The sequence below is a fragment of the Papio anubis genome, chromosome 6 (genome assembly GCF_008728515.1).
Source record: "Papio anubis isolate 15944 chromosome 6, Panubis1.0, whole genome shotgun sequence".
NCBI classification, from domain to species: domain Eukaryota; kingdom Metazoa; phylum Chordata; class Mammalia; order Primates; family Cercopithecidae; genus Papio; species Papio anubis.
This window is the reverse complement of record NC_044981.1, coordinates 139,658,767-139,686,658: the sequence shown is the minus strand read 5'-3', so window position 1 is coordinate 139,686,658 and position 27,892 is coordinate 139,658,767. Positions and strand designations below refer to the sequence as shown.

Here is a 27,892-nt window from a genome sequence, read left to right as displayed (position 1 = left end):
ACTACATTCTTCAATTGATGGCTAACAAATAAATTTAACCAAACTCTAGAACATACTTAACTTTAGACTATTGTATAGGACTAATCTTAAATACCCAACCGCAAAAAAAAAAAAAAAAAAAAATCAGAGGGATAAGCAGGTAAGCATTACACCTTTTCATTATTAACAACAACAAAAAAATACTTTGAGGATCCTCTCATTTTCACATTTCTTGTGCTTTTTTAGTAGGTATTAGTGCTAAAATAGTCTACAGACTTTAAGTGGGTGAACATTGCAGTGGGTGAACATTGCAAACAGCTTCATAAAATTCATATGTATTTATATTCTAATTTGTAATGTTTTATGAAAGAGCATGATACAAATTCATCTTAAACCCTTAAAAAAATTCCGTTTTAGCCACCATTAAATGATAAGGCCAGATCTTTTGGTTAGTGTGTATGTCTTTGTGTGTATGTTTCTTTTTTATTTTGGGTAGCTAATTTGTAGAAGTTCAGTTCCGTGGTAAGGCAAGATGATCTCGATGCTTTTTAAGAGATAATCATAAACTCCATAGAAATGCAATATTGAGTTAAAAATCTTCTTAAATATTACATTATCCATTTTTCCTAAAGGAAGAATTTATTATTTTAACTTTAATACAAGCATGTAATTTTGGAGCTGATAGGAATATAAGAGGTAACTACCCTGAACTTCTTTGTCCACGGATAAGAAAACATGCTCATAACAGTCCATGACAGACCAGGAAAAGAATGTAGTTATCTAATTGCTAAAACAGTACTCTTCCTTCAAAACTACACTGTTATGTCCGTCCCAGGTTCTGTGCAGACTGTAAACTTGTTCTCATGAGCCAAATTGTGCTGATAGAATTCTCCAAGCACATTGTCTGTGATCTACCTTCCAATAGTGTACATACTTCTTTTTCATAATAAAAGTACTTTCATTTACCTATTAAAGTGAAGATTTGGCAAATTACCCAAAGTTGTAAAACTAATCTGATACTTATGCATTGAATCACAAAAGATATTTTATAATTCTAAAATATTAGTTTTATTTTCAAATTCAATTTAATTGTATGGACAATTTCCCCTTCTCCTGGGGCTACATAGCCATAGTAAGAACTGCAATCGCTTTCTCATAAGTGAACATTCACTATGGACACTGTGATGCGTAGCTTTGTGCACACTCTTCTGGCTTTCTTGTCCAGGTTTATTTTTCATGATTGCCAGACAGGGAAAGAAAATATATTTTGTACTCTAAGGAGTTAATTAAGTGCAGCTAAGAGAAGACAAAAGTAAAAGTTTATATAGTAGAGGATGACTAAATGAATTTGTGGGCTTTAAGAGCATTTTTGTAAGAGGGTTCAGGATATTTAAACACATTTTAATGTATTTGATTACATTTTGACTTTTCAGCCTCACCATCAGCTAAATCCCTTGTCAGCCTATGATTCCAATCTTGCAATTTGTTTCCCAAAAACTGAAGGAGTTCTAGACAAATCAGTGTTATTATTCTGAATCACCCTTTTTAAAAACTCCTTTTGATTTTTTTTTTTTGTGCATGTCATATTGCTATGGGTTGAATTGTGTATCCCCAAAAATCTATGTTGAAGTCATTACCCCCAGAACCTAAGAATGTGACTTTATTTGGAAATAAGGTTTTTACAGAGACAATCCAAGTTTAAGTCATGAGGCTAGTCCCTAATCCAATAGGACTGATGTCGTTATAAAAAGGGAAATTTGGGCACAGAGAAGGATATGCACAGAGGGAATGCATATCCTGTGAAAAGACAGAGACACAGGGAGAGCATCATTTGAAGATGAAGGCAGGAATTGGAGAACTTCATCTATAAGGCCCGAAAGCTTGCCCACAATCCTCCAGAGGCCAGGAGAGAGGCATAGAACAGATTCTCCGTCACAGTCCTCAGAAAAAACTCATCCTGTGGAAACCTTGACTTTGGACTTCTAGTCTCAATAAGGTAGTATTAAGTCTAATGCTGGTAATAATAGTAATAATTAGACTTCTGTTGCAGCCATTGAACCAAGTTCCCACCTGGTTCCTTGACGACTGACCTCAGCTTAGCTTTTGTGTCTTCCCTGTTAAGTTTCAGAGTGCACACCTGAACCACAAACCACTAACTCCTCTGAGGTCCTTCCAGAAAACTGCAGTCAGACTTACTCAACAATGGAGGTGGCCAGGCGCGGTGGCTCACGCCTGTAATCCCAGCACTTTGGGAGGCTGAGGCGGGTGGATCACGAGGTCAGGAGATCGAGACCATCCTGGCTAACACGGTGAAACCCCGTCTCTACTAAAAATACAAAAAACTAGCCGGGCGAGGCGGCGGGCGCCTGTAGTCCCAGCTACTCGGGAGGCTGAGGCAGGAGAATGGCGTGAACCCGGGAGGCGGAGCTTGCAGTGAGCCGAGATCGCGCCACTGCACTCCAGCCTGGGCGACTAAGCGAGACTCTGTCTCAAAAAAAAAAAAAAAAAAAAAAACAATGGAGGTTGCCAAACCCCAAACTACGTCTCTCCTCCAGGACGTCTCTGTGAAGTGCTTACTACACAGTGGTATAGTTGTGTATTTACTTTTTCAAATTTATCATTAACTGGATCTCATTCATCATGGAATTTGTAGTGTCCAGTATGGTGTTTGGTACAAAGTAGGTACTGTGAATAAGTGAATGTGTATTCTCACCTAGTGACTGTGGCCACTTTTTCCATTCACACTATCTGCCTGTCAGAATACACCCTATTCCCACTGTCTAGCCCACTCTGAAGCTAACCAAACACTGTCTGTCCAGTATACATTTCTGTTAAGTAAACTTTTCCTTTTTTGAGGTCACTTGTTCACCCAACCACCTGACAATACAGGTGGATGTAGCAGAAACCCACCGTTCTGCCTGCCTACCAGGCCGTCCTATGGTCTAGGAGCCTTCTCGGAAAAAGTTCACATATTTAGTTATATGTTTACCACCGGGTTCCTGTCTTTTCTGATTTGTTCTGTTCTACAAGTAAATTGACATGTTTATTAGTTAAATAGAAGCCCAAATCTTATCTAATATCACTAATAAAACTCACGATTGCAAAAAATAAGGCAATATACAATAAACAACTACATGGGGTGGGGAAAGCTAGAGGAAAATTAGAAATACATTACTGTTTTTCTCCAGATAATTGGATTGTGGGGGTGTGGTTCCTTTTTTCTTTTCTTTTTTTTTTTTTTTCATTTTCCAAATCATCCATATTTATCTGTATTATTATAATTTTTGTTGTTTCAGTGTGGGTGTTTTTAGATTATATATTACAGAAAGTTTTTGTTTTACTATGAAATTGTTTGTTACCATTAACCACATAAATTCAACTTAAATTACAATGGCTTAATTAAAGCTAAGTGGAAAGTTGTCTGTTGGAATGTCAAATGCAAAGTTTTCTGTAGTAATCCAGCAGAGATTAGCAAAATAGAAGAATACTTCATTCACAAATTAAATCATTATTTCAATATTTATTGAGTGTGTTGAGTACTCTGTTAGATGTTAGAGTGATTTTTAATTTGATATAAGCACACACATTCAGAGCTGGGGAAAACCTGAGAGACTATGAGCCCGTATCCCTTTGTTCATGCATAAGGAAACAGAATCATAAAAGGGCGCGGCAAAGCTGACCTAGAACATACATGAAGACAAACATAGTTCCCTCCCTCAGTTACTTAGATCGACATACACCCACAATTAAAATATGTTGTCAAAGTACTTGGAAGAGCAAAAGCTGGGGTGTAACAGCATGGACAAAGTGCTTAAATGTCCCCAGTGAAGAACAGCAGTGAGGACTTCTTACAGGAACTGATATTCCATATGAGAATCAAAGAAATAAGCAGGCTTTTGCAGAGGGACTGCACAGGAAGGGCCTGACGGCTGGAGAGAAGAGAACATACAAAAGCGCACAGTTATGAGACAGTGACAATGCCTGCCTAGGGACTACTCAACAGCTCAGCCTGCCTGCAGTACAGGGGGCATCAGTGGGGTCTGTAGTGCTAAGGGTAGCGGGGAGGAGGAGGTTGTATCTGTGGGAAAGCTTGGTAAGGAGGTAGCAGAACAGGGAAGACGTGATAAACTATGAAGCTGGAAAATTGTAGGGGTAGCAGTGATCGTATGAGGAAGGTTTTATAAGCCAGGTTAGAAAATGTCACTTTTATCTCTTAGCACTGGGGCACCAACAAATGGATTTAAGCCCATAAGTGACTGGATTAGCATGGACCTGAGGGGTTAATGCTGGGAAATTAGTTAAGAAGTCACTGTCACAATTTAATTGAGAGATGATTGTGGAGAAGATAGCAGTTTGAGAAGAGAGAAAGTAGACTAAACTATAGTAAAGAGGAGCCAAATATATTGAGCTCTAGTGTTGAGATACCAAGAGGTCTATGACAGGGACAAGCTTTGGCGTTGAAAGAGAACAAGAAGTCTATGGCAGGAACTAAAATTCAAATGCCTTCATAGATGAGGCAGGTAAATTAACATGTACCCCAATGGTGAAAGAGGGAGTGGTGGAGACTGTGGTAAACAGAGGGTGCAGGTTCTACTTAAAGGCATCCAGTTGCTCGTTATCTAAAACACTGGCTCGTCAAAAGAAACCACCGTGGGATATACTTGAACTCTAAGTCATGAGTTCAGCAGACAGTGATTCTAACTCTGGCTACTCATTTGAATCATTAGGGCAGCTATGTTCAAACCCCGGCATTACTTCCCAAACATTAATGGCCCCAGGATGGAGTCTGCACATGGATATATATTTTTAAAAGCTATCCTGGTGATCTAAACTGCAGTCGGGGTTGAGTACCACCCCTGGCAACAACAGCTCCTAGATATTTAGCCTGAATAATTTGGGTGGACAGTGATGTCAGTTATTAGGACAAAGAATACAGACAGGTGAAGACATTTTCTGCAACAGATGTTAATATGGGCTTGAATATATTAGATGAAAGAAGTCTTTTAGTTACCTGTGTAAAGTCAGGTGGGAATTTTATAAGAAGGCTCAGAGACTTTTTATATTCTATACCTTCAGACTTTTCAAATATCAAAATTAATGAACCACATGGGCTCCTAAATTAGTTGATGGCTTAAATGAAATACTAAGGGATTATCCAATTAAGAAAAAACTCAGGATATTCAAGACATTCTTAAGATTTTGTTTAAGATATGTGCACATTAAAGATGCATTTTTAATGAGGAATTTATAATATCTTAAGGGAATGATGACACTACATTGGTCATACATAAACTGTATCCTATTGTCAATGTGACTAAGCTCTTCACATATAGTAAGAAAAGCAAAACAAAAACAAAACAAAATTTTAAAACCACCAAAAAAACAGAAGAACTCATCTTGCTGCCTAAGGAAAAAGCAAAAATAGTAGTTATTCTGACTTGTTCTGATCTCCCAAATAATGAAATTTTGAAATTTCAGAAATTTTCATAAACCTGTGATCCATAAGCATAGTAACTTTACGTTTTACTTTTGCTATGTTGATATCTGAAGATATGCAAAAGTCTTTGTGATAATGCTATTTTTCTACCATGACTGTAAACTTGGTAATATTTGCCATTTTGTGATTTCTGTCTTTAAATACTTTTTTCTATTCACAAACATAAAAATTGCTCAACATCAGTAATCATCAGAGAAATGCAACTCACAGCCACAGTGAGATATCATCTTACACATTCAGAATTATTACTATTAAAAAGTCAAAAAAACGATGTCATGGATGCATAAAATAGGGAACACTTATACATTGTTAGTTGCAATGTAAATTTGTTCAACTTCTATGGAAAACAGTATGGGGCTATCTCAAAGAACTAAATATAAAACTACCATTTGACCCAGCAATGCCACTATGAGGTATCTGCTCAAAGGAAAAAAAAATTGTTATATAAAACAGACACCTGTACTCACATGTTGATCACAGCACTATTCACAGTAGCAAAGTCATGGAACCAACCTAAGCATCCATCAGTGGATGATTGGGTAAAGAAAATATGATATATATATACCATGGAATACTGAAATACTATGCAGTCATTAAAAAAGGAATGGAATTATGTCCTCTGGAGCAACATGGATAGAGTGGGAGGCCATTATCCTAAGTGAACTAACTCAGAAATAGAAAATCAAATCAAATATTGCATGTTCTCACTTACAATGGGTACACATGGAAATAAAGATGGAAATAACAGACACTAGGGATCCCAAAATGGGGGAGATTAGAATGGGGACTGAGGCTTGAAAAATTACCTATTGAGTATTATGCTGAATATTTGGGTGATGGTTGTACTAGAAAAGCTCAATTCCCATCATTATGCAACATACCCAAGTAACAAACATGTGCATGTATCGCTTGAATCTAAAACGTTTTTTTAAAACTTGTATTTTTGTATTTAATTATCAGTCCCTCTAAACTCTGACTGGCATGCATGCTTGTCAAGATTCCTTTCTAAATGGTGCCTTTAATTAATCCTTTGACTCCAGGATGCTGTTTAAGTAATTAGATCTAGTGATTTGAAGTTTATTTATTGAAAAAACAGTGTAATAGGCTAAATTATAGCCCTCTAAAACATGGCTACATCCTACTTTCTGGAATCTGTGAATGTTTTATACATATATACACACACACAAATATATAATATATATATAATAGATATATGTGTGTGTGTGTGTGTCCATACATATATATATATATATATATATATATATATATATATTTGCAACATGATTTTGCAACATGATTAAGTCAAGGATCTTGAGATGGTGAGATTATCTTGGGTTATTCAGGTGGGCCCAGTTTGTGGTAATTTGTTACAACAGCCATAGAAAACTAGTACACCTATGACAAGCCATCTGACCTGTCTACCGAGATAAGTACTGCCACATCTCATTTCTCAGTTGTGTTAAGACTGAAAATAGTGGAAAGGAGATTTAAAGGTGCATACAGTCTATACATCTTTTATATGGTGTCTGCTCTACAGGTAAGCTATTAGAATTAGGTAAGCCCACACCAGGCTACATGGCACACAGACTGATGGAAAGGGAACAGAGATGGTATCTAGGAACTGGTAGATATGTGCAAATGCAAGCAGATCAGTGAGGTCAACCAGCAGGAAGCGAGGTCCTAACCACAGGGTTTCAGAGACAAATTCTAGATCCTATGGCTATGAACAAATTCTGGTGCTACAGTCTCAGCAGGCACCAAAGAACAAAAAGAAAAAAGAAAATTGGATATAGGATGTAGTGGAAAAACCACATGTTCTTATGTTAGAGATAACAGGCAAAAATGTCGCTCTACAAATTACTAAACTTGACATAATGATTGAGTCCAGCTAAACCTACGTATTCTTAGTTTAAATGGAATTATATCTACGATGCTAGATTGTTCTATGAAGATTAAGTGAAATACTAGACATAAAAAATTATATACAGTATTTGGTCCATAGTAGATAAACACTCATACAATATTAATTTTTTAAGAAGGGAACCACAAATATAGAACTGACAGGGCAGTAAAAGTAGTTTAGTGTTGTGTTACAGGAACTTGGGATGACATATCTTATATTTGTTCAGCCTATGATCAGACAGATATCAAATGATACTAAAGATAGAGAAAAAAAGGAATTCAGATAACAAACCTACAAGAGACCTCACTTATCCAATTAGAGGTGGTTAAGATGATTCATTAATTAGCTGATAGCTACTGTTTAAAATTAGTCAATAATTCTTTCAAGAATTTCATATATACATTTCATAATTATTTAATCCTTATGACAACCCTATTATACCCATTTTACAGATGAGGAAATAAAGGCAAATAAAGATTAATTATCTTGCCCGAAGACAGATAGCCAGAAGTTATCAAATTTGGATTCTAACCCAGATAATTTAATTAAAGACCTTCTAAAAGTAAGAAAAGTTATGGTAATATCACCCTTTATGAAAATCATACCCTGTGCTCTTAGTTTATTTATTTATTAGAATATCTGAGTATTTACCATGGGTAAAGGAAATGTTCTTTAATAATCATGACTGGAACCTTTTATGTATGACAAATAACAGTCTCTCTAATTCTCTGCAATTAGTCTGTATCTATCTTCTTATTTAAAACACCTGTGGGCAGAGTTATTTATGATTACAAAGGATCCTCAGACTGTTGACAGCTAGAGAAGACTGGTTAACATTTCTTATCATTTAACATGTGGACCTACATCTAACCATGGGTATCCATTGTTGGATATAGCTTTAAATATGATTGTATTCTGCAAGATCATTTTGACCTACAAAAACTTTAATTTGAAACCATCACCCTAATGTGGAATCTTGTGCGTTCTTGTAGGTAACTTGTACTAGAGCGCTCTGCTTGGTACTCACAACTATTCCATTGCTGTTAACTCATTCTGCCTGTTCCCCAGGACCATTTATATGAGTCACAATTTAGTTAATGATATTTGGTAACCCAAAAAATTCTTCTAAGCAAATGCAATGTTCCGCTATATTACTATATACATTCAATACAAGGTCACACATACATACAGTATTCTGATTATATTTATAAAATAAAATAAATTTCTACCTCTTTTATGAGGAAAAAATCCAAGGTTAATTTAGTTCAAGGTAAACCTTAACTAACATGTCAAAACTTATGCCCTAAAACCATAATAAGTACTCATTGCCTGGTTATCATTTAAAAGGCATATTCTTTAGCTCCATACACTGCTGCATTCTTCCCTGAGGAAAATATCAAACAAAATAAACAGAGGGACAAAGTAGAAATAAGTTAGCTTGATATGATAAATTAAAATTTCTTAATGTGGATGCCTATAAAAGTAACTAATTTTTATAGAAAAGGAATCAGAATTGAAACTCATTTTTTGACACTATAAAATCAATTAGTTAGCATATTAATATAGAATTGTTTTAGGAATATATATCTGTGGGATTACATACTCTGTGTGGGGGTTGTTTTTTGTGTTTTTTGTTTTTTTTTTTTTTGTATCCCACTTGATGGGTAAATTATATAGGTGTAAATTCCAAGGCTCTCCCAATGAGTTCCATGCTACTAAAAACTTTTAGAATATCATATTGTCCCTTAAAGGAGAAAAAAATATATAGAGAAATAGAATGTGATCTAGCTTCCACCATAACAAAAATCTTTTGTCTCCCCACAAACACACCACTTTGAACATAATGAATCTTTACACTCAAGTATTTATTGACTCTTTTATAATCATCACAGACTACTACTACCTTTCAAATACCATATCTTTTCTTCTAAGGGTTGAAAATGCTGTGATAATAATTTAAATTCCTAACTATCTATCACATACAACCATAACTGACATGGAATATGGCATACAGAAAACAGTATTTATCTATATACAAGAGCAGTTGCAAAACAAAACATTTATTTTCACTGAACTATTTGAGAATAAAAAGCAAGCATTAGTTTACCTCATTTACAGATAGGAAACTAAGCAATAAAGTGAAATCTTTTGTTCATATTCACACAGAAAAACTGTGGAAAAAATAAGCTATCTCTGATTTCCAGCTCAACGTGGAACAACTAAGGCTCTACTTTCCCTTTCTTGAGAAATAGTTACTTTTACAAAACATATTTGGTCTACTCAAGAAATATATTCAGATTAATAATCTCCAGCTCAGTCTTTGAGAAATTTATTTTAAACTTCAGCCAAATTCACTGTTTTAATTATGGAAGACTTGCTAGTTTAATAAACCTACTCTACAGCCCACTGCTCAAAGTCTTTGACATCAGAATTCTAATATAGCCAGGTCCAAAATGCAAATGGTGCCATCTGCATTACTACCTCCACTCCAGCAGCACTGTTATTAAATTAATAGCACAGTCTGCAAGAAAAAAACAGCAGGGACCCAAATGATGTGGAACCAGTTGAGTTTCTGTTTAACCTTCAGCAGATAGAAACACAGAGCCAGTTCAGTCATGGTTCGCTTAGTCAATCCATACTCAAGAGCTGTGTCCAACTTCTATGACCAAAGGAATTAAGAACCAAAAAAAAAAGAAAGAGAACAGTAAGAAGACATTAGCTGCCTAAGTACAAATATAAATAGGTTTCAACTGAGTGAGCTTCAAAGTTCTGATTGTTGAAGAATTGGCTGACCAATCTAGAATGAATTCAAACATTAGGATTAAAGACATAATATCTGTAGAATGATTTGAGCCCTTCACAAAAAGGAAGTACATGAAGTATATTTTAAAAACAACAGCAACAACATGGCATTGTATTAATATAAACTCACATGCTAGTATAATTTAATTGGTACTTTTGTTATTTGAAAATTTACTATCTGCAACTGTAGCATTTACTACAGATAATTTTGCATTAGCTGGTTTATGACACAGCAAACACTGGTTAAAATTCCATTTTTATCTCAGAAACAAATTATCTTATTTTCTGTCTGTATTACACAAATATAGTTATTATGAAATCTTTATTTTTGCCCTGGCTCATTCAAAATCATGTGAAACTGACCATTGGGAAAACCTGGGAATGCTTAGAGAATATATTTTCGAACGTCTTGCTTCCTATTAGCTTCTTTAAAGTTTTATGACGATCTCTGTCACCCACAGAAAAGTTATGCTTATAAGATGAGCAAGACAATGCTGGCCTTTCTTAATATGCTTCTGCTGCAAGATTGCTGTAACCGGATTTAGTTCAGTTGAAAGTGATATTCACCATCATGTTGTCACTGTCCATCTACCTCTTGAAGCTGTGCATTATATGACCTCTGCCATGAGGTCATATAATGACTCTGCATTTCTGCACCAAAGATTGTAAAGATATTGCATGACAGAAGGAATTCAGGTTAAGATAAAAATAAACTCTGACTTGTTACAGTAACTTCTTAAAGAAAAAAATATATTTCCTCAGTAAGTCAATATATATTTGAGCTACTCTCTTAGTAATTGTAAATAATTAAAAAATTGTTACATATTTTGAAGTTACTTTGATTCCAATTATAAAGTATTGTTTATGTTATTTATACATTTATAACTGAAATTAACTGAGGAGTAAATGTACTTATTTAATTTCAAAAATGTTACAAAAAACACTAAACATGAAAATTTTTCTTTCTCCCATATGAATACACAAAAATATATCTTTAAATGAAGAATAACCATAAAATTAAACATTTACCTTTAGTTTGTATTTTCCTTTCAGGTTTCTCTTGTTTTTCAGTCTTATCTTTGTGGATTTCTAAGAAAAAATAGAATTTATAATTTTAAAAGTCTGAAAATGTATAAAATCTAAGCCATAGCTATGACCTAAACTTTATAAACCTACCACAAAGTTTAAATTATTATACAGTCACTAACAAGTTTATTGGAGTCTAAAAGAGTCTTTGTAACATATTGCTAAACAAATCACTTATTTATAGAAATAAGGGAAAAAATGGAGTTATCTCAAAATTAGAGTCATTTGGAAAAGCTTAAACATTTAATAGACAGAGCTATGTTGTCACCATTTTCAGTGCTAAAATTGGTCACAAACTATAATTATGTTTTATTTCAATTACTCTCAATACAAATTAAGACTCCTTAATAAGAATGTCATTTAGATTTAGGAAGATTTAGTTTTTACATATTAAATTAAGAATTTGTGAAATGAACTGTAACAACTATCTAATAGGAAATACATCTCAGAAGTATTGACTCTGAGCTATGTTTATAATCAGCATTTGGCATTACATTTAACCAATAATTACTGCAAGCAGATATGACACATTTCATAGAATAAGTTAGTTGTACGTTTTTTTTAAACATCAGGTTTTAGTAAATACATTCAATTTTCTGCTAGCTTCAGTATACATACATTGCCAAGGCTAAGAAAATGGAGTTAATTCTGAATTTGCAGTTAATTTGGATAGAAGTAAATTTGAGATTAGAGTTTACAAATATGATTACTACCTTTGAAAAGTGACTTAATTTTAAATATCATGTTTTTTCTTAGAAAAATGCTAATGAGGTTTACTTATTTATTTATCACAACTTTATTCCACAGATGGTCTGAGATGGTGTTAATTACTGTACATATTTTAAATTCTCCATTTGTAAATTTGCATTTGCATTTTTGTAATTTTTCCAAAACTCTACTAAATTAAGATCAACCATAGAAACACCCTAAATATCTTCAGAAAAGATAGTCACTAGCTTTCATTCACCTGTTAAGGAGGTAACCACCATTGTGAAGATTTTCTTCCTAATTTTCCTCATTAATCAGTCATCTTACTATTTACAGGGTCACTAATCAACTCTTATCTCAACTCTGACTTTGAATATGGTGATGGAGATATGAACAGGTAAGGCACTCATTCTTATCTCTGAAAACAATTCTCCAAAATGCAAGGAAATATCTCCAAACGATATAGGAAATGTCCATCTTCCTGCCTCTCTCACTATTTTGTTTATTTCTTCTCTAGTCTCCAAACTTTACTCTGCAGCAGGGTTTCTTACCTTAATACTATTGACTTTTTGAATTGGGTGAAGCATTATTTGGGGGAGGGGCTATTTTGTGCATTTTAGGATATTCAGCAGCATTCCTAGCCTCTACCTTTTAGATGCCAGTAGCCCCCATATCCACCTCCCAGTCTTGACCATGAAACATGTCCAGAGACTTTGCCAAATGTCTCCTATAGGGCAAAATGAACCCTAGTTGAGAACCACTGCTCTAAACTTACATTATAACCAGAGTAATCACTATCACTGTCCAGACCTATACTATCCAATGCAGTAACCATTAGACATGTGTGCATATTAAGGACATGATATATGGTTAATCCAAATTGAGATGTGCTATAAGTGTAAAATATACACTAGATTATGAAGACTTAGAATAAAATATAAGTAAAATATCTCATTAATAATTTCTATGTGAACTACATTTTGAAATGATATTTTGGTCATATTGGGTGTGATGGTTTTATTGATCACTCCATTTGGCTAGGCTATTATCCCAACTTATTTTATTTAACACTAACCTAGAGTTGCTTGCAGGTATATTGCAGATGCAATTAAAATCACTAATTAGTTGACTTTAAGTAAGATGATTTTGCAGATTTTGTATAATTTGGATGGGCTTCTCTGATTTCTTTGGAAAGCCTTAAAAACAGGCCTGAGACTGACCAGGGCAAAAGGAGAAATTCTGCCTCTGAATGACAACTTTGGTTGACAGCTTCTAGGCTCAACTTGCCTGTGATCCTCCCTTCCTGACTTCCTGTCATATGGGTTAAAAAATGCGTAGCCTGTTACCAACATTTGTGTAAGCCAATTCCTTGTAATAATTTTTAAAAGTATAAAAGTGTCTCCAAGATATTCTATTGGTTCTACTTCTCTATTTAATCCCTGACTGATACATTGAATTAAATAAGATATATTATTAAAGTTAATTTTATATTTTTCTTTTTACTATTTCAAATGTGACTACTAGAAAATTTTAAATTACATATGTGGCTCCTATTATATTACTACTAGACAGGTCTAATGCAGGTCTAATCCCAGGGGGAGCAAAGGACCTTTATAAATAACTTTAGGTCATCCACAGAGACAAATTGATTTCAAATGAACTGCAAAAACCAACTTGATATTCTCTCCTGTCAATACTGTTTTGCTTGCTCCCTCCTCTCCAAACCATCAGATGCTATGAAGAAGACTGGTGCTTTGTTTAATTCAGGTCCATAAAGCAAGCAAAATATCAAAGATTTATAATGATCTTTGGATATACTAAGGGAGTTTGCGTTTAGGAGATCATACCTTACTCCTAGTAGGTATTAACTGGAATATAGAGATGGCATGAAATTTTGAAAATTGAAAAAATGCATGGAATGCTACAGTCACCACGTAATGGGGAGGCCTTAAAATTGTCATTTAGAATAATATTTTTTGTAGAGGTAGGGGTGTGTGCATATGTGTGTGTATATACGTGTGTCTTCCGTAGACATCAGTTGACCATTCAAAAGAATAAAGAAGGGATTCTGGAGCTCACATGGGAGAATAAGACGTGAGTTAGACTCTTACACAGAATCCGGTACTGAAGGCCACCTTGCCTGAAAAATCCTGTCGAATCTCCCAGTCTAACTTAGATTTTGGAGAAAAGACTGGACCAGAGTGGTGGTGGTTTGGGGGACTAGAAAGCCAGTCCTTGTTGATCATAGTAGGGTTTCCTGCATGGTAGGTGTAAATTTGCACATCAGAAAACAGGTGAAAGAAGTACTAGCAGGAGCTACCTTGCTCCTCTTAGCTCTTGTGTACTCAGTCATATCCTGACAAAGGGAATGAGTGCTAGGTAGTAGCAGTAATTGAAATGAGCTAGGGACCATCCTGAACAACAACAACAACAAAAGACAAATCTCAAAAAGACTAGGGTCAAGACCACCACTCAGGTGAAGGGAAAGGCCGGGGCAAATATATTATCTCCCTTTTCCAAATACATGAAAGGGAGGTAACTCTAAAGTGAAAAGCAAATACTTGCATGTTGGATACACTTCATTATAAGCTTTACTTAAGTAAAAATAAAAATGAATAGAGGAAAATTAGACTGAAAAAATGGTAATTTATTTCAGAACAGTTATTTTTTACTCTGTGGTAAGTACAGTAGATGCTACCTAGTTCTGCAACTTAGATCAATCTCACAGGTAAAGCCTCATTCTTTATTTTCCTTATTCTGCACTTCAGCCTTAGAACAAACTAAGGCAACCTCACTGCTCTGGGCAGATGCAGGCAGTTTTCTTGTAAACAGAGGTCACCCATTCTTAAAGAGATACACACACAGTAAAGTCTCTACAGCTCACAACAAAGTATACAAACTTACATAGGCAGATTTTTGTTTTACAGGTACATTATTGACTATTTTTTAGCTGAAATATTAATATTTCTACAGAGGCAAGCATAAATAAACACAGCTGAACTAGTAAAGACATACATCCACCTACATTTCTTTGCTCAGGAAGACAAAAAATTATTTCTGATGATTCAGACTTAAGGGGAAATTAAATGTTTCTCTGCATATTTTATTGCAACTTCGCATTTTCTTTGGGGACTGGATTCCATCACTGGTGTCACTGACTGTGGATATCTGATGTCAGAAGAATCCAGTAAAGCCTCCACATGGTGTGCCAGTTCTGTCATCTTACACTTTAGCCAGGAAATGATGACCATTCAAACTCCTGTCCAATTCAGTAACATGTTACTAACGTAGACTTTGGAAAGACTTTGGAATTTTTCTCACAAGGAGGCAATGCCTAATTTGTTACCTTCAATTGTTCTTTCCAGCTAAGGCTATATTTGTATAAATTGGAAAATCAAATTTAAAAGATTCAAGTCATTAAAGGTGGTAATTTATTGTCTCACAATCTTCAAATAAAATTAAGTTTTCTATATTATGTTATTACTAGCTTCTGGTTATTTAATAATTTGCAAAGATAGGTGAATGTCTCCACTTAATATAACATGAAATAATGGATAATAGCATAAAACTTTACTTAAACATCATGACACTTTTTGAGGACCAGTTCACTTAAACCTGAACCAAACCTGGATACAAGAGACTTAGAAGAAAGGCAAGGCAGTCATTATTCACCTCCACATATGTGTCCTTTGCAATTAGGTGGATGTCCAATGTCTCTGAAAAGGTGTTAAGTCTCAGCACCAGATGCTAGTTGGAATCATAAGCCACATTTGTAACTGGCAAATCTTGAAAAATGTTTTGTATCTTAGAAAGCACAAAGGTCAAAGTATCTTAATCCACCTGTGAGTCTGTCCATAAATTCTTAAAGATATGAGTTTCTATTTGAATTTTGAGAAGGGGAGAAGGGAAAAAGACGTGGGAAAAGAAGTTACAATTATCTTAATGTGTTAGGAGGCGACCAAGGGAAATCCCTTTGTTCTACTGAGTCACTGGCAGCTTTGCCTAATAAGAAAGAATTAGTAGTACTCCACCAAAGTTGCCGGTGTCAGTAACGGTTTCAGTGGCACTGAAGGATTTAAGAGAAGGGCAAATTAATTTCAAAGAATGCAGGAAGTGTATTTCTACTTCTTTGACTACTCCTGACTTTGCCCTAACACTTCTCTGGCAGCTGGTAGGGAGGTATGAGTGAAGATAAGTGGAGGAAAAGGTAGTATCTCCTCTTAGATTCTTATCACTATTCATCTCTCACTTCAAGACTAAAAGCTTTTGAAATTCAAAGAAAACATTATCATACTAGGCTTAAATGCATTTATAACTTTATTTCATTAAGGAACTCAGAGAATTTAAACTCTGACTTTCATGGTTTATCATTCAATGGCGATAGCAATGAAATATATCTTCCTCACATAGACTGTTTTTCCAAAGTACAATGCCAAACAGAGGAGGAGTTATAATAATTTATTATGCTGTTGAGAATAAATAAAAACTAGTCTTATTTTTAGACTATTCTTTATTTCAGGATTCCAATGATCTGTAAAGAATTATTTTAATTATTTTAATAATCATCATCTGAAAGATGTTTTTTTTTTGTTTTTTTTTGTTTTTTTTTTTTGAGACGGAGTCTCGCTCTGTCACCCAGGCTGGAGTGCAGTGGCCGGATCTCAGCTCACTGCAAGCTCCGCCTCCCGGGTTCACGCCATTCTCCTGCCTCAGCCTCCCGAGTAGCTGGGACTACAGGCGCCTGCCACCTCGCCCGGCTAAGTTTTTTTGTATTTTTAGTAGAGACGGGGTTTCACTGTGTTAGCCAGGATGGTCTCGATCTCCTGACCTCGTGATCCGCCCGTCTCGGCCTCCCAAAGTGCTGGGATTACAGGCTTGAGCCACCGCGCCCGGCCTGAAAGATGTTTTAAATCTATAATATACCAACATAATTAAAATATGCATTTTGAAAGGAAAATGTAGACATAGATAAAACTATTAAAAGATCTATACAAAAATATTTGCATCTCTGACATCCATTAAAATACAGCTTAATGTTGAAGATAATTAACACTGGAGTCAATCTACTCTATTCAAATCTGATTTCCATACTTACTAGCTGTGTAAACTTCATTTCCTCATCCATAAAATAAGATTAACAGTAGTATCTACCAGATAGGATTATATGGGGATTAAAGTAAGTTAAAATGTAAAACATTTAGAGCATCATTTGTGTCAAGTAAGCATCATGTGAATGCCAGCTATTATTATTACTTGTCTCTCTTTCTCACTAAATAACTAAATTTGATGAGGGCAAGAATTATGTCTATTTTGTTCCACATTAAATTTTCAATGCCTAACATGATGACTAGAATATACTAGACACTTGAGAAATGCATACTACTTGAAAAAATATTCAACCATGATTACGAGTTATCAATTCTTGCATATTTTAGAAGGTGGTGATGGATCATATTTTACTTGTTTTTATGATATAACTTTCAAAATACCATTTAACTACTAAAATGATTACAGTTGAAAATTTGAAAAAAATATTTCATTTCTAAATATTTTAAATTTCTATTTGAAATACATGGGAAAGTTTCAAGATTTTACTACTTATGGAAATAAGATATGCCAAAGGTATTTATAAACTGCAATAATTGGCCAGGTGCAGTATCTCACACCTGTAATCCCAGCACTTTGGAAAGCTGAGGTGGCCAGATTGCTTGAATCCAGGAATTGAAGACCAACCTGGGCAACAGGGTGAAACCCCATCTCTACAATAAATAAATAAAATAAAAATGAGCTGGGTGTGGTGGTACACACCTGTAGTCTGGCTGCTTGGGAGGCTGAGATAGGAGGATCCCTTGAGCCCAGGAGGTTGAGGCTGCAGTGAGCCATGATGGTGACACTGCATTTCAGCCTGGGCAACAGAGTAAGACCCTGTCTCAAAATAAATACAAAAATAAAAGAGAAAACAGAAAAACAATTGCAACAATTCAAAGTTTTTTATATTTCAGAAATGTTTTTCATACTGTTTTTTCTAGAGCACTAAAAAGCTAAATTATAGTTAAATTAAGGACATTAAGCATGTTTTTAACATTGCTTTATTTCAAAATTTACTTATAGATGCTCATACAAAAACTAGATAAACTGTAAGTGAATATATTATGCCTATAAGAAAACGTTAATAAAATATAACTATTTCAACAGAAAAAAATCGGGAGCAAGATTTAAAAATGGAAAATACTACTTAACTGAGCTTAAAGGAAGGGACACAAAATTTCTCTTCCTTTGTTCTGCAGGTTTAATATTATTACATTTCTCTAGCATTCCTTATTACTGATTAGGGTTTTTCAGTGATAATCTACATTTTATTTTGCCTTATAACACTTGTCTCTATATTTATGGTATTCTATATGCAGAAATTACAAAATTTAGCCCTTTACTAAGTATATTTATGCTGGACATTTGAGAGGACAAGGATAGATTTAATGATCCTCTTGGTAGTCCAAGTAAAGAGTTTTCAAGTATAATGGAGACCTTTCTTGTTCCCATGACATGTGCTGAATGTCCCATAGGAACATACAATTACTCAAAGAGTATAATCTCTAAAACTTCAACAAATTCCAAGTGAAGATTCACTTCATTGGTTTTTCTTCTTCCTCATTAGACTGTTTAATTTTTTCGAAATGTTTACATAAGGTCTGTGTCTGCCACAGTGCCAATGTTACTAATCATCAGGCCAATGCATTTTCCCCAGAGTCTCTGAGCTCAACTTCCACATGTAACTGAGAAGAGAGGCCACAGGTGTCCAAAATGAGAAGGCCGGTAGTAGCAACAACCAATGGAATCAAAATTGGTGAAAATAGATTGTGTCAGTGATTCCTATGAATGAGTTGATTTTGTAGTGACATATTTCTAATTTATTTTATTATATTACATGTATTTTGCTTATGATAGTTTTGATCTACTTACAATCATACCAGAGTTTGCTGTTGAGTAGATAGATAGTTTGTAATTTTGCCTAAGACCTTACATGACCAGTTTAAAGCATGCAATTTTTTCTCTATTAATATGGCAAACTGTTAATAAATTCAAAATGTTATCAATTGAAGATTTTCAAATGACGGATTTGAGAAGTTAAAAGGATAATCTCTGTCACCAAGGCAATCATCCTGATTCTTTTAAGATGACAGTTTTGTTTATTAAATTATTAAAAGGGTTGTGTATTTCAAAGAATGCATCGTATTATGGTATTATGTTTGCTCTAGAAACCTCACAAGCAATGATAAAATAAAATGCCTTCTTACATTATTTCCCATTTTAATATTAAAAAATCAAATTATTTATTCACTTAAACATAGAATCTTTATTTGTAAGAATCTGCCAATTGTTATTAGGGCACAAAAGATTAATTGTAAGAGATGAACAAGAAAATCTTATTATCTATTTAGTGACTAATTGAATAATGCCAAACACAGCTATTTTGCTGAATTATCAATATTTTAAATAAATATTCCAGATTATCTGTACGTATCTATATATTCTTTGATTTTCTAATACTTTTTATGTTTGATTGGTAAACAAATATTTCTGGGAAAAGTGTACTACTCACCATTGATGAAGACTATAAAAAGGAATATTCTTTCCCCCTTGAAGCACCTAATGTGTGTATGACTAAATGGGCAACCACTCCAGATACAGTGATAGGAAGATATTAAGAACAGTTTCTTTCACAGATGTTGAAGCCCATAAATGTAAATTATTTTGGATCTTTATTTTATCGTGTTTGATTACTTGGTAAGATAAGCTGAACTTTATCAAGAAAAAATAATAGATTCAACACTGTATACTAATGACCCTTAAAAATTTTCAAAAATAAATATACTAAGATGATATCTACCTAATCTCACTTTTGCCATTAAATTTGTTTTAATTCATTTTTCTCTTTGAATTTTATTTTCTCCATCTATAAATGATATATCATTTTCCATGTGTACATAAACCAGACAGGTAGAAATTATTGCAAATAATACATTTTATAGATAACCAATGGTGAAGTTTGCAGATTTGGAGATCTGAGTAAGATTTTGGCTGTGTTAGCATGTTTCATATTTGATGATAAGTGCTAGGTAAGACCGATGTGTCTGTACATCAGAATTATCTGGGGAGATTTTAAAACATATTCCTGAGCTACAACTCAGATGTTATTAACTTGTCTCTCATGGCAAGGAAATTTTTAGAGATCTACAATTTAAATAAACTCCCAGGTAATTTCAGAACCACAGTCCAAAGTGAAACTACTGTCTTGATCAATGTTTCTCAAATATTAATGTGCATATGAGTCATTGGGGTTCTTAAAAGGCAGATTTTGATTCATTATGTCTAGATAGAGCTTAGATACTGCAATTCTAAATAGGTTCCATATGATGCTAACATTGCTGGTCCATGGGTCATGCTTTGAATTTCAAAGCTCTAGTCCAGATGAAACTCTTGAAAAAATTATCAATGTATGGCATCACAATTTAATCATAGAATTGTCAAACATCATAGCTAGAAAATACCTGGACATCAGTAAATCCGGCAGATTTGTTTTACAGGTGTGAGAACTGAGAGCCACTGAAGTGACTTGACCATAGCCAGTTAACAGCACAAAGGGAAAAAATACCATTACCTCCTTGTTGCATTCATTCAAGCTTATCTCAGTCATGTTTAAAATTTTGATATGTTCAGATGATGAGCATCAACTATCAATAGTTATTCCAGTGGCTCAGGTCAATGCGACAGTGATATATATATTAACTTAGTTTGCATCCTATCATTCATGTTTTGGGATTTTGAACAGTAGCTTTATATATACATACACTAGTCACTGTGTGTAAAAATATTGTGCAGTTATTCACTTATCCTCGACTGTTTCCCTCACTGGCCTCAGGATGCATAAAATTCCATATTTTTAGAATTACTCTTTTGGGTTGCAATGGCTCTCACCCTGATTATGAGTTAGAATAACATTGTGGAGATTTTAAAAATTCAACTATTTAAGGCTTGAGCCCTAGAGATTCTTATTTAGTAAATCGGAGATGGGAAGTAACCTGGAATTCTGAATTAGAAACAAAAATTAGATGATGTAGACATTTGTGGCTTTCCTGCTAGAATCCATTATTCCTGATAACATTCCTCTTAATTTTAGGAACCACTTTTTCCCCCATGCTAGCCCACCCTTCGGTTCCAAGGACGGGTGCCCATTTCATAGGCCTTGACAAAGTACGTATTTCATCTCTCTGTCCAACTGATTGGCTCCAACAAGGATATGCTACTGAATCCAGATTAATGGGAGTGAACCAAATGCTTTTGTAGAGACATTGGGGAAGAGAACAGGCTCTTCTACTGAGTTGCTAAGGTAAAATAATTTTGACCTCAACTTTCTGATCCCCATAGGAGACACTAGGAGAGAAAACCCTGCCTGAGACTGAAACAAATGAAACAGGGGAAGGAAAGCAGGTTCCAGAAGTGAAGAAAGAGGATTTATTAATAACGTGATTAAAAAAAAAAAAAAAAAACCGTATCAAGTCATTTCGGAAGCCAACTCTCGCTCTGTCCCCCAGGCTGGAGTGCAGTGGTACGATCTCGGCTCACGGCAAGCTCCGCCTCCCGGCTTCATGCCATTCTCCTGCCTCAGGCTCCCAGTAGCTGGGACTACAGGCGCCCGCCACCATGCCCGGCTAATTTTTTGTATTTTTAGTAGAGACGGGGTTTCACCTTGTTAGCCAGGATGGTTTCAATCTCCTGACCTTGTGATCTGCCCGCCTCGGCCTCCCAAAGTGGGGTTACAGGCGTGAGCCACCGCGCCCGGCCAAAAAAGTTTTTTGTGTTTTTTTTGTTTTTTTTTCATTAAGCAAGTGTGAATTGGATTTTGGTCTCTCATGGGCAAAATAGTTCTGATTAAGACATCACTTGAATCTGACACACAGAGTTGAGAACCATTGGTAAGGCTTCCGTTATGCTTTTTTTGGTTGTTGTTTTATTTTCCAACAGACCCTTTCTAAATGAAATCTATAAAATAGGTAAAACTTTAAGCCATCTGCACTCAACTAGCACATTAGTTTCTCTTGAATTTGAAACAAGAAACACAGAACTGCAGAGAAGATTCTGAAATACATTAGACCTAACAGCTTCCCCCCCCCACATCCTTTTCTCTATTACTCATCTTAGGTACAGGTAGAAATATAACACCAATGAAATTATTCTTGCTCCAAGAAGAACTACATAAAATGATTGGGCCTGAGTTGAGTTGCTTCAGAGACTCTTTTAATATCTTCTGATGTTGGCACCAAAACCTGATCTCTTGCTTTTCTTGGCCTGTTAATTCAGGCTCTGGTTTGACCCACCGTTATTTGTTTCATCAGTTTGCGTGCCTTGACAAGAGATGAGCTCTTTTAGTAGCACAAAGTGTTACATTTGCCTGAGTCATTGGGCTCAGAGTTTACTTCTTAGCAACTACCTGGAGAAGTGACTGGATCCTAAATCTCCTTTTACCTCACCCTCCTCAGCCTTTTTCATTTTGAGCCAACCTCCACACCTACTGCCTATTCTCTCTGGGCTTTGTCCTTCTCCCATCCCCGTCACAAGTCTGATCCATGCTTGGAAAAGACAGGCAGAAGATAAAGCTCTTAAGCTCCTCCTGCAGCCTGAGAGCGATATGCAATGGTGCAGTTATGGAGATGAGTTTTGATCTAGATTTATTTAGAGGAGACATCCAAAGATAAATGTATACTTAACAATGTTACTAAGGCCTACCTAGTAACCAATATTCTGAGGCTATGAATTTTAACAAGTTTAGTCATCTTTCCATTCTCCTTCCTTTTTTCATGCACCGTATTTTCCAGACACTTAATGTTCAGCCTGGTGTAAACCACTGAAGCTGCCAGCAAAGATGGATGCAATGAAAGCTCTGACATACACATATGTCCATCCATCTTACTCCCGATGACGCGATACAACCTTCTGAATGGCCTAATCCTAAAGTCTTGAATATTTATGATGCTTAAATTTTCTGGCTCTTTCTCATTCACTCTGACTGCAAGAGCTATTGTGGATTGTAATAAAGTAAGAAAAATACACAATGAAAGAACTGAGTTAAAATTTACCAGGCAGCTCTTTTCAACTCGCAAAGTTTTAGGGAAATTTAAACATACAACTATAGGGGGAAATGTAATTTGTTTTGCTCTAAGTGAGGAATCTCTTCCTCTGCCATTGACATACATCAAGTACAATCTCATAGAACATCAGCCTTTATATTGGGTCCAGCTTATCCTTAAGGACAATTTCTTATTTCAAAGAGCAAGTAGTTCGCAACAAAGGAAATTAAACAATGTAGATTGGCTTCTGGTGCTTTCCTCTAAGGCAAGAGTAAACCTATAGCCCACAAGGCCACCATGCTCCTAAAATTAAAGATCAGTTTCTCCTGTCCAAAAAACTAAATGTGCGTAACTCTGAATGACTGCAATTATTCTTTCTTAACTTTAAAGCTACATGTCAGGAAAAAGACATTACAAAACCTAATTTCTTGTTAGGAGCCTATTATTCTCCTCTAAAATTACATATTCCAAAGGATATAAATGCTGTAATGATTATTCTTATATACAGATATATTATAGATGGAGGTTTAAGTAAGAATAAACTGTAAAAAGGAGATAGAGATAGGTGTATCTGTTAAGTTGCACTTAAAAGTGTTAGTACCAGTATTTTATTAGTACAATAGACCAGTAATAAACCAGTATTTTATTTTGCACATAAATAGAGAAAAACACTAAGATACCTATGCTGAAAAAACGTATATTTTTTAACTTTGCATTAAGACTTGGATTTTCATTCTCTCTTTATTTCCCTCCCTTTTTCTTTCTCTCTGAGTGTGTGTGTGTTTGTGTGTGTGTGTGTGTGTGTGCATCTCTATCTGTCACTGAGTCTGGCCCTGGTTTTAACTTTAACTTTGGGTCTTTATGAATAATTAAGGGATTTAAAATTAATTTATATTTCTAAAAAATAGAGTATATCCATTTATGATATCATTGCTATTATTCATATTTTCATATTCTTTCAGTTCAATTTATTAATGATAAAATCATATAAAGATTTACCCTCATCTTTATCAAATATACAATGCCCCAACTATTCTATCTTATTTACTGTCTTGTTTAATCATGTATTCATTAAACTTTTAACTGTGGTATTTGCAGGACATTTTACTAAGTAAGGTGATCTTTTACATCTTTGCAATTACTTAAGCTGTAAAATAACATGTTGCATTGATCCTGATGCTAGCAATACCACGTCAAAACTCCATTATGGTCATTTATTATTTTATTTAATAAATTTTCATCATTAGTCTTTGGCAATGTGGTAAGCACATAGTACATGTTCTGTTCTACCAGCTCATTGCTTGTCTCATAGAAAACACTTGAAAAAGATTAATTGAAAAATACATTTGTTGATTGAGTTTAATCCCAGAAGGCATAAAACATGTCCGTATTCTGTTGTAGTGATTAGCTAAGGATATACATTGTGCCGTCATGAAATCTTAGACCTCTGTGCTTTGCTCTCACTCACAAACCTAGGAGTTACCCAGAAAGCAAAATGTTTATTTTCTATTACAATCATGTTCAATTTTTTCCCTTTTACATTTCTTAGAAATTTTGCAAAACTCTGCATCCCTTTCCACAAGTTCTAAAATTTTTCATCATAAGTTAAAGGATTACAAGTGATATAATTTATAGATTATTGTAAATGTTGACATTTAAAAATAAAGTTGCCATATCCCTTTTAAAAACTGAGTTAGTGGAATCCAAACACTATAATATTTTTAGATGTCATAATCAACTTAAAATATTTATCAAAAAATTATTTCTTAACATTTGGAAATTTTTTATCTTTCTCTTTTTGAATTCATATTTTCATTCCACCTCTCTCATACAAATTTTACTCAAGAGCTACATTATGATTCTCTAAGGAAAAAAATTGTGTATATTGAAATTTTAAAATTTCCTTCATATTCTGTGATTTCATATCCTGTAATATATTAACCTTTAGACCATAAGAATCTAAGAATCTAAAGGTTAATATATTGCAAATCTTCATAAGTTATTATTAAGCCTGAAAAGTGGAATTTTTTTTAGAATGCCATCTAGTGAATGGGGCTTTAAAAGTAGTTCACCTATCTGTGGATTAATGTATTTTACAGTTAGAATGAGACCGGCTTCATCAACAAATCTAACCTTATATTTTACTTTTAAAGATACAAATATTGAGAAGCCTTATGCACATCTGTATAAACACACACACACACACAGACACACACACAATATTATTAGGGCAATGTTACTTAATTTTTTTGTCTCCTTCCAAGTAATGTCAAACGACATGAAGAACCAACAACAAATGTATTTGTATCTGAAGTGAAAATAGTACAGTTATAAACCTGGGCATGCTCTCAAGCAGATCAATTTTAGGAAAACACTCAAATGGCATTCAATTCCTTTAAATCTCTCTGCTCTTATTTACCCCTTAGAAAGTGAGGTGTTAACATTTCCATGATATATACCCTGGTGTCAAAAATATTGCTTAAAAGCACACTTCCAGATAGTATACCACAATATACAAAATATAATTTTTTCAGAAAATGTGATTTATAATAGTATTTGGTTTTCAGAGTTATAATTTTTAGATAATTGTGTAATAAAATATAGTATTTTCTAAAGATTCAGTGCCTGGAGGTCTCATCATGAAGTGTTTTGTAATAGAACTTAGTATTTTAAAATTTTGACAAGTTGAAAAATAACTATGCATGAAGAACATAAAGACACCAGGTACCACATGTAGTACCCTGAAGCTATATTTATATATAACAACTGATTCCATGGACTAGCAGAATCACATATTTCATCCATATTAATAATCCGTTTAATAATCAATACTGCAACCCTGAGATTAGTTGACTACACTATTATTCCATATCAAATTAAGAACTGCAGACTTCAACCACAAATAACAAGCTGGCTGAAATTTTATTTTGTTAAGAATAGCAATAACTCAACAAATAAAGCATACTCAAATAAAATGTTTTAGGTAGACATAGGACAGTTGAATAAAAAATGCTACAGCCTGATAATTTAGGCAATATAAAATGACTAAATATTATTGAATATATATGAATTGACAAGGGTGTTAATGAAGAGTCATTTAGATGGGTGAAAAACAAATGTTTTAAGAGACTATCATTCTACATTGCCCCCAAATTCTTTCTTAAACCAAAATTTGTAAATGTAAAAATGAATAAAATAACCTATAAGACAAGAGTAATTTATAGAATTTTTTCCCCTGATAATAATGTTAAAAGTATACTTGAAATGTAGAATATATATTATAAATGTTTTATAAAATATTACCTACTACTTTAAAGCTCTCATTGCCTCTATACTTCTATGAAAGAAAAGCTTACACATAAAAAATAATAATTACAATGAAATGATCTTCTTGAGTTCACTTTCAATTAAGGTTTATTATTACATAGCCTCTGTACCCAGGATAGGGCATCTGAGATTTTTACTTAAATGTCCATTTTTTTCATGTAACTGTGAATAATACTTTTAAGAAAATATATTCAGGTGATTTAAAGTCAGTTCCCCTAATTTTGAGTGTGTAATCTTTAAAGACATTAATGTACATGTGTTGAAGGACATATATCCCTTAGACTATTTTTAACTAATAAGCATTTCTAACATTTTTTAAAAGTACCCTAAACAACTATTTGATAGTTTTTCTGGTAAAAATTTGATATGCTCAATCAAGGAAATAATTTAAGAAACAATAATAAAACAGCTTTGTATGAATTTGCAGTTTATACTAATTACTATATGAAGCTTAATTTTTAAAGAATTTCAAAGAAAAATTTAAGTCAAAAGAACAGATTTCTTAAATAGTAAATATCAATTTATGAAAAATATGGCTTTATGATAGTCTTATGGAATTCAGTTTATAAGTATAAATGAGCAAACATCATTTATCTGTTTTCCCCTCTTCCATTTCCAATGAAAATAAACATGCATAAGCTGTTATTTCCAGATAATGACTGATAGCTCACTTAAAGTTTATCTATGTTCACTCTCTATGGGAAATCAGCTACAGAAAGACACTGCTCCTTATCTCTTGAAGTTTATAGACAAATCTAGAATCTCTAAACCTGAATTTCATGGCTGAAGTCTGTCTTGAGTGCTCGAGTTCTAATTCTGGATTTCTAGGTGTAGAAACCCTTCCTTTCTCCTCACAGAGCTTTATAAACATTTTCATTTCTGGATGCCTTTGCCACAGTTGAGTTTGACTGGCTTAGCTCTTTTTTGCTGCATGAGTTACAAATCCAAAGTTTCTAAGTTAACATACACTAAGTGGATTTTACCCCAGATAGTGTGAGGTAATCATCATTTTCTCAGGGAAGGCTGAAACTGTAAGTTTGGATCCCACTGTTTGAATCCACAGTAGGTATTAGGAGAGAGCAACAGAAGCCAGGGTTATCTTCCTGGGTAAGTACCTTCGACAGCCTGCCCATGTGTAGCAGTGACTAAAACATTGCAATTGTTTAAAATCTGGCATAAATATTGGCTCTTTTCTCACAACAAATGTACCTCAGGATGTACTATCTGCTCCCCAGTGGAACTTCCATGAAGTTCCTACCCCTGCATGTCAAAATTCCTGCGCTTCTGAAATTCCTGCCCCACTGCTGTCCTCCTTTGTCTGAGGTTTATCATTCTCTTCATTCAGGTTGTGACCACCTCACTCAGTCACCTTATCTATTCCTGCAAGGAATTCCTCCACAGCACATCCAGGCACATCCGGGTGACTCCACTCCATGACAGTGACATATCACACATACTGACTGG

General features: G+C 34.3%; 1 protein-coding gene across 2 annotated transcripts in view; it reads right to left on the bottom strand.

Annotated features, from left to right (window-relative positions):
* Positions 1 to 27,892, bottom strand: part of LOC110743170 (triadin-like) — a 137,336-nt gene that overhangs the window by 18,043 nt on the left and 91,401 nt on the right. The window contains exons 5-6 of one of the 2 annotated variants that reach the window (XM_021937916.2): positions 11,211 to 11,270; positions 9,014 to 10,038 (exon numbers count right to left, since the gene is read on the bottom strand). In XM_021937916.2, coding sequence (XP_021793608.1) covers positions 10,019 to 10,038; positions 11,211 to 11,270 — 80 coding nt within the window. In that variant the 3' untranslated portion in view covers positions 9,014 to 10,018. Of the gene's footprint in view, positions 1 to 9,013; positions 10,039 to 11,210; positions 11,271 to 27,892 lie in introns of those variants that run through there. The other variant, XM_021937917.2, reaches the window with a different exon arrangement.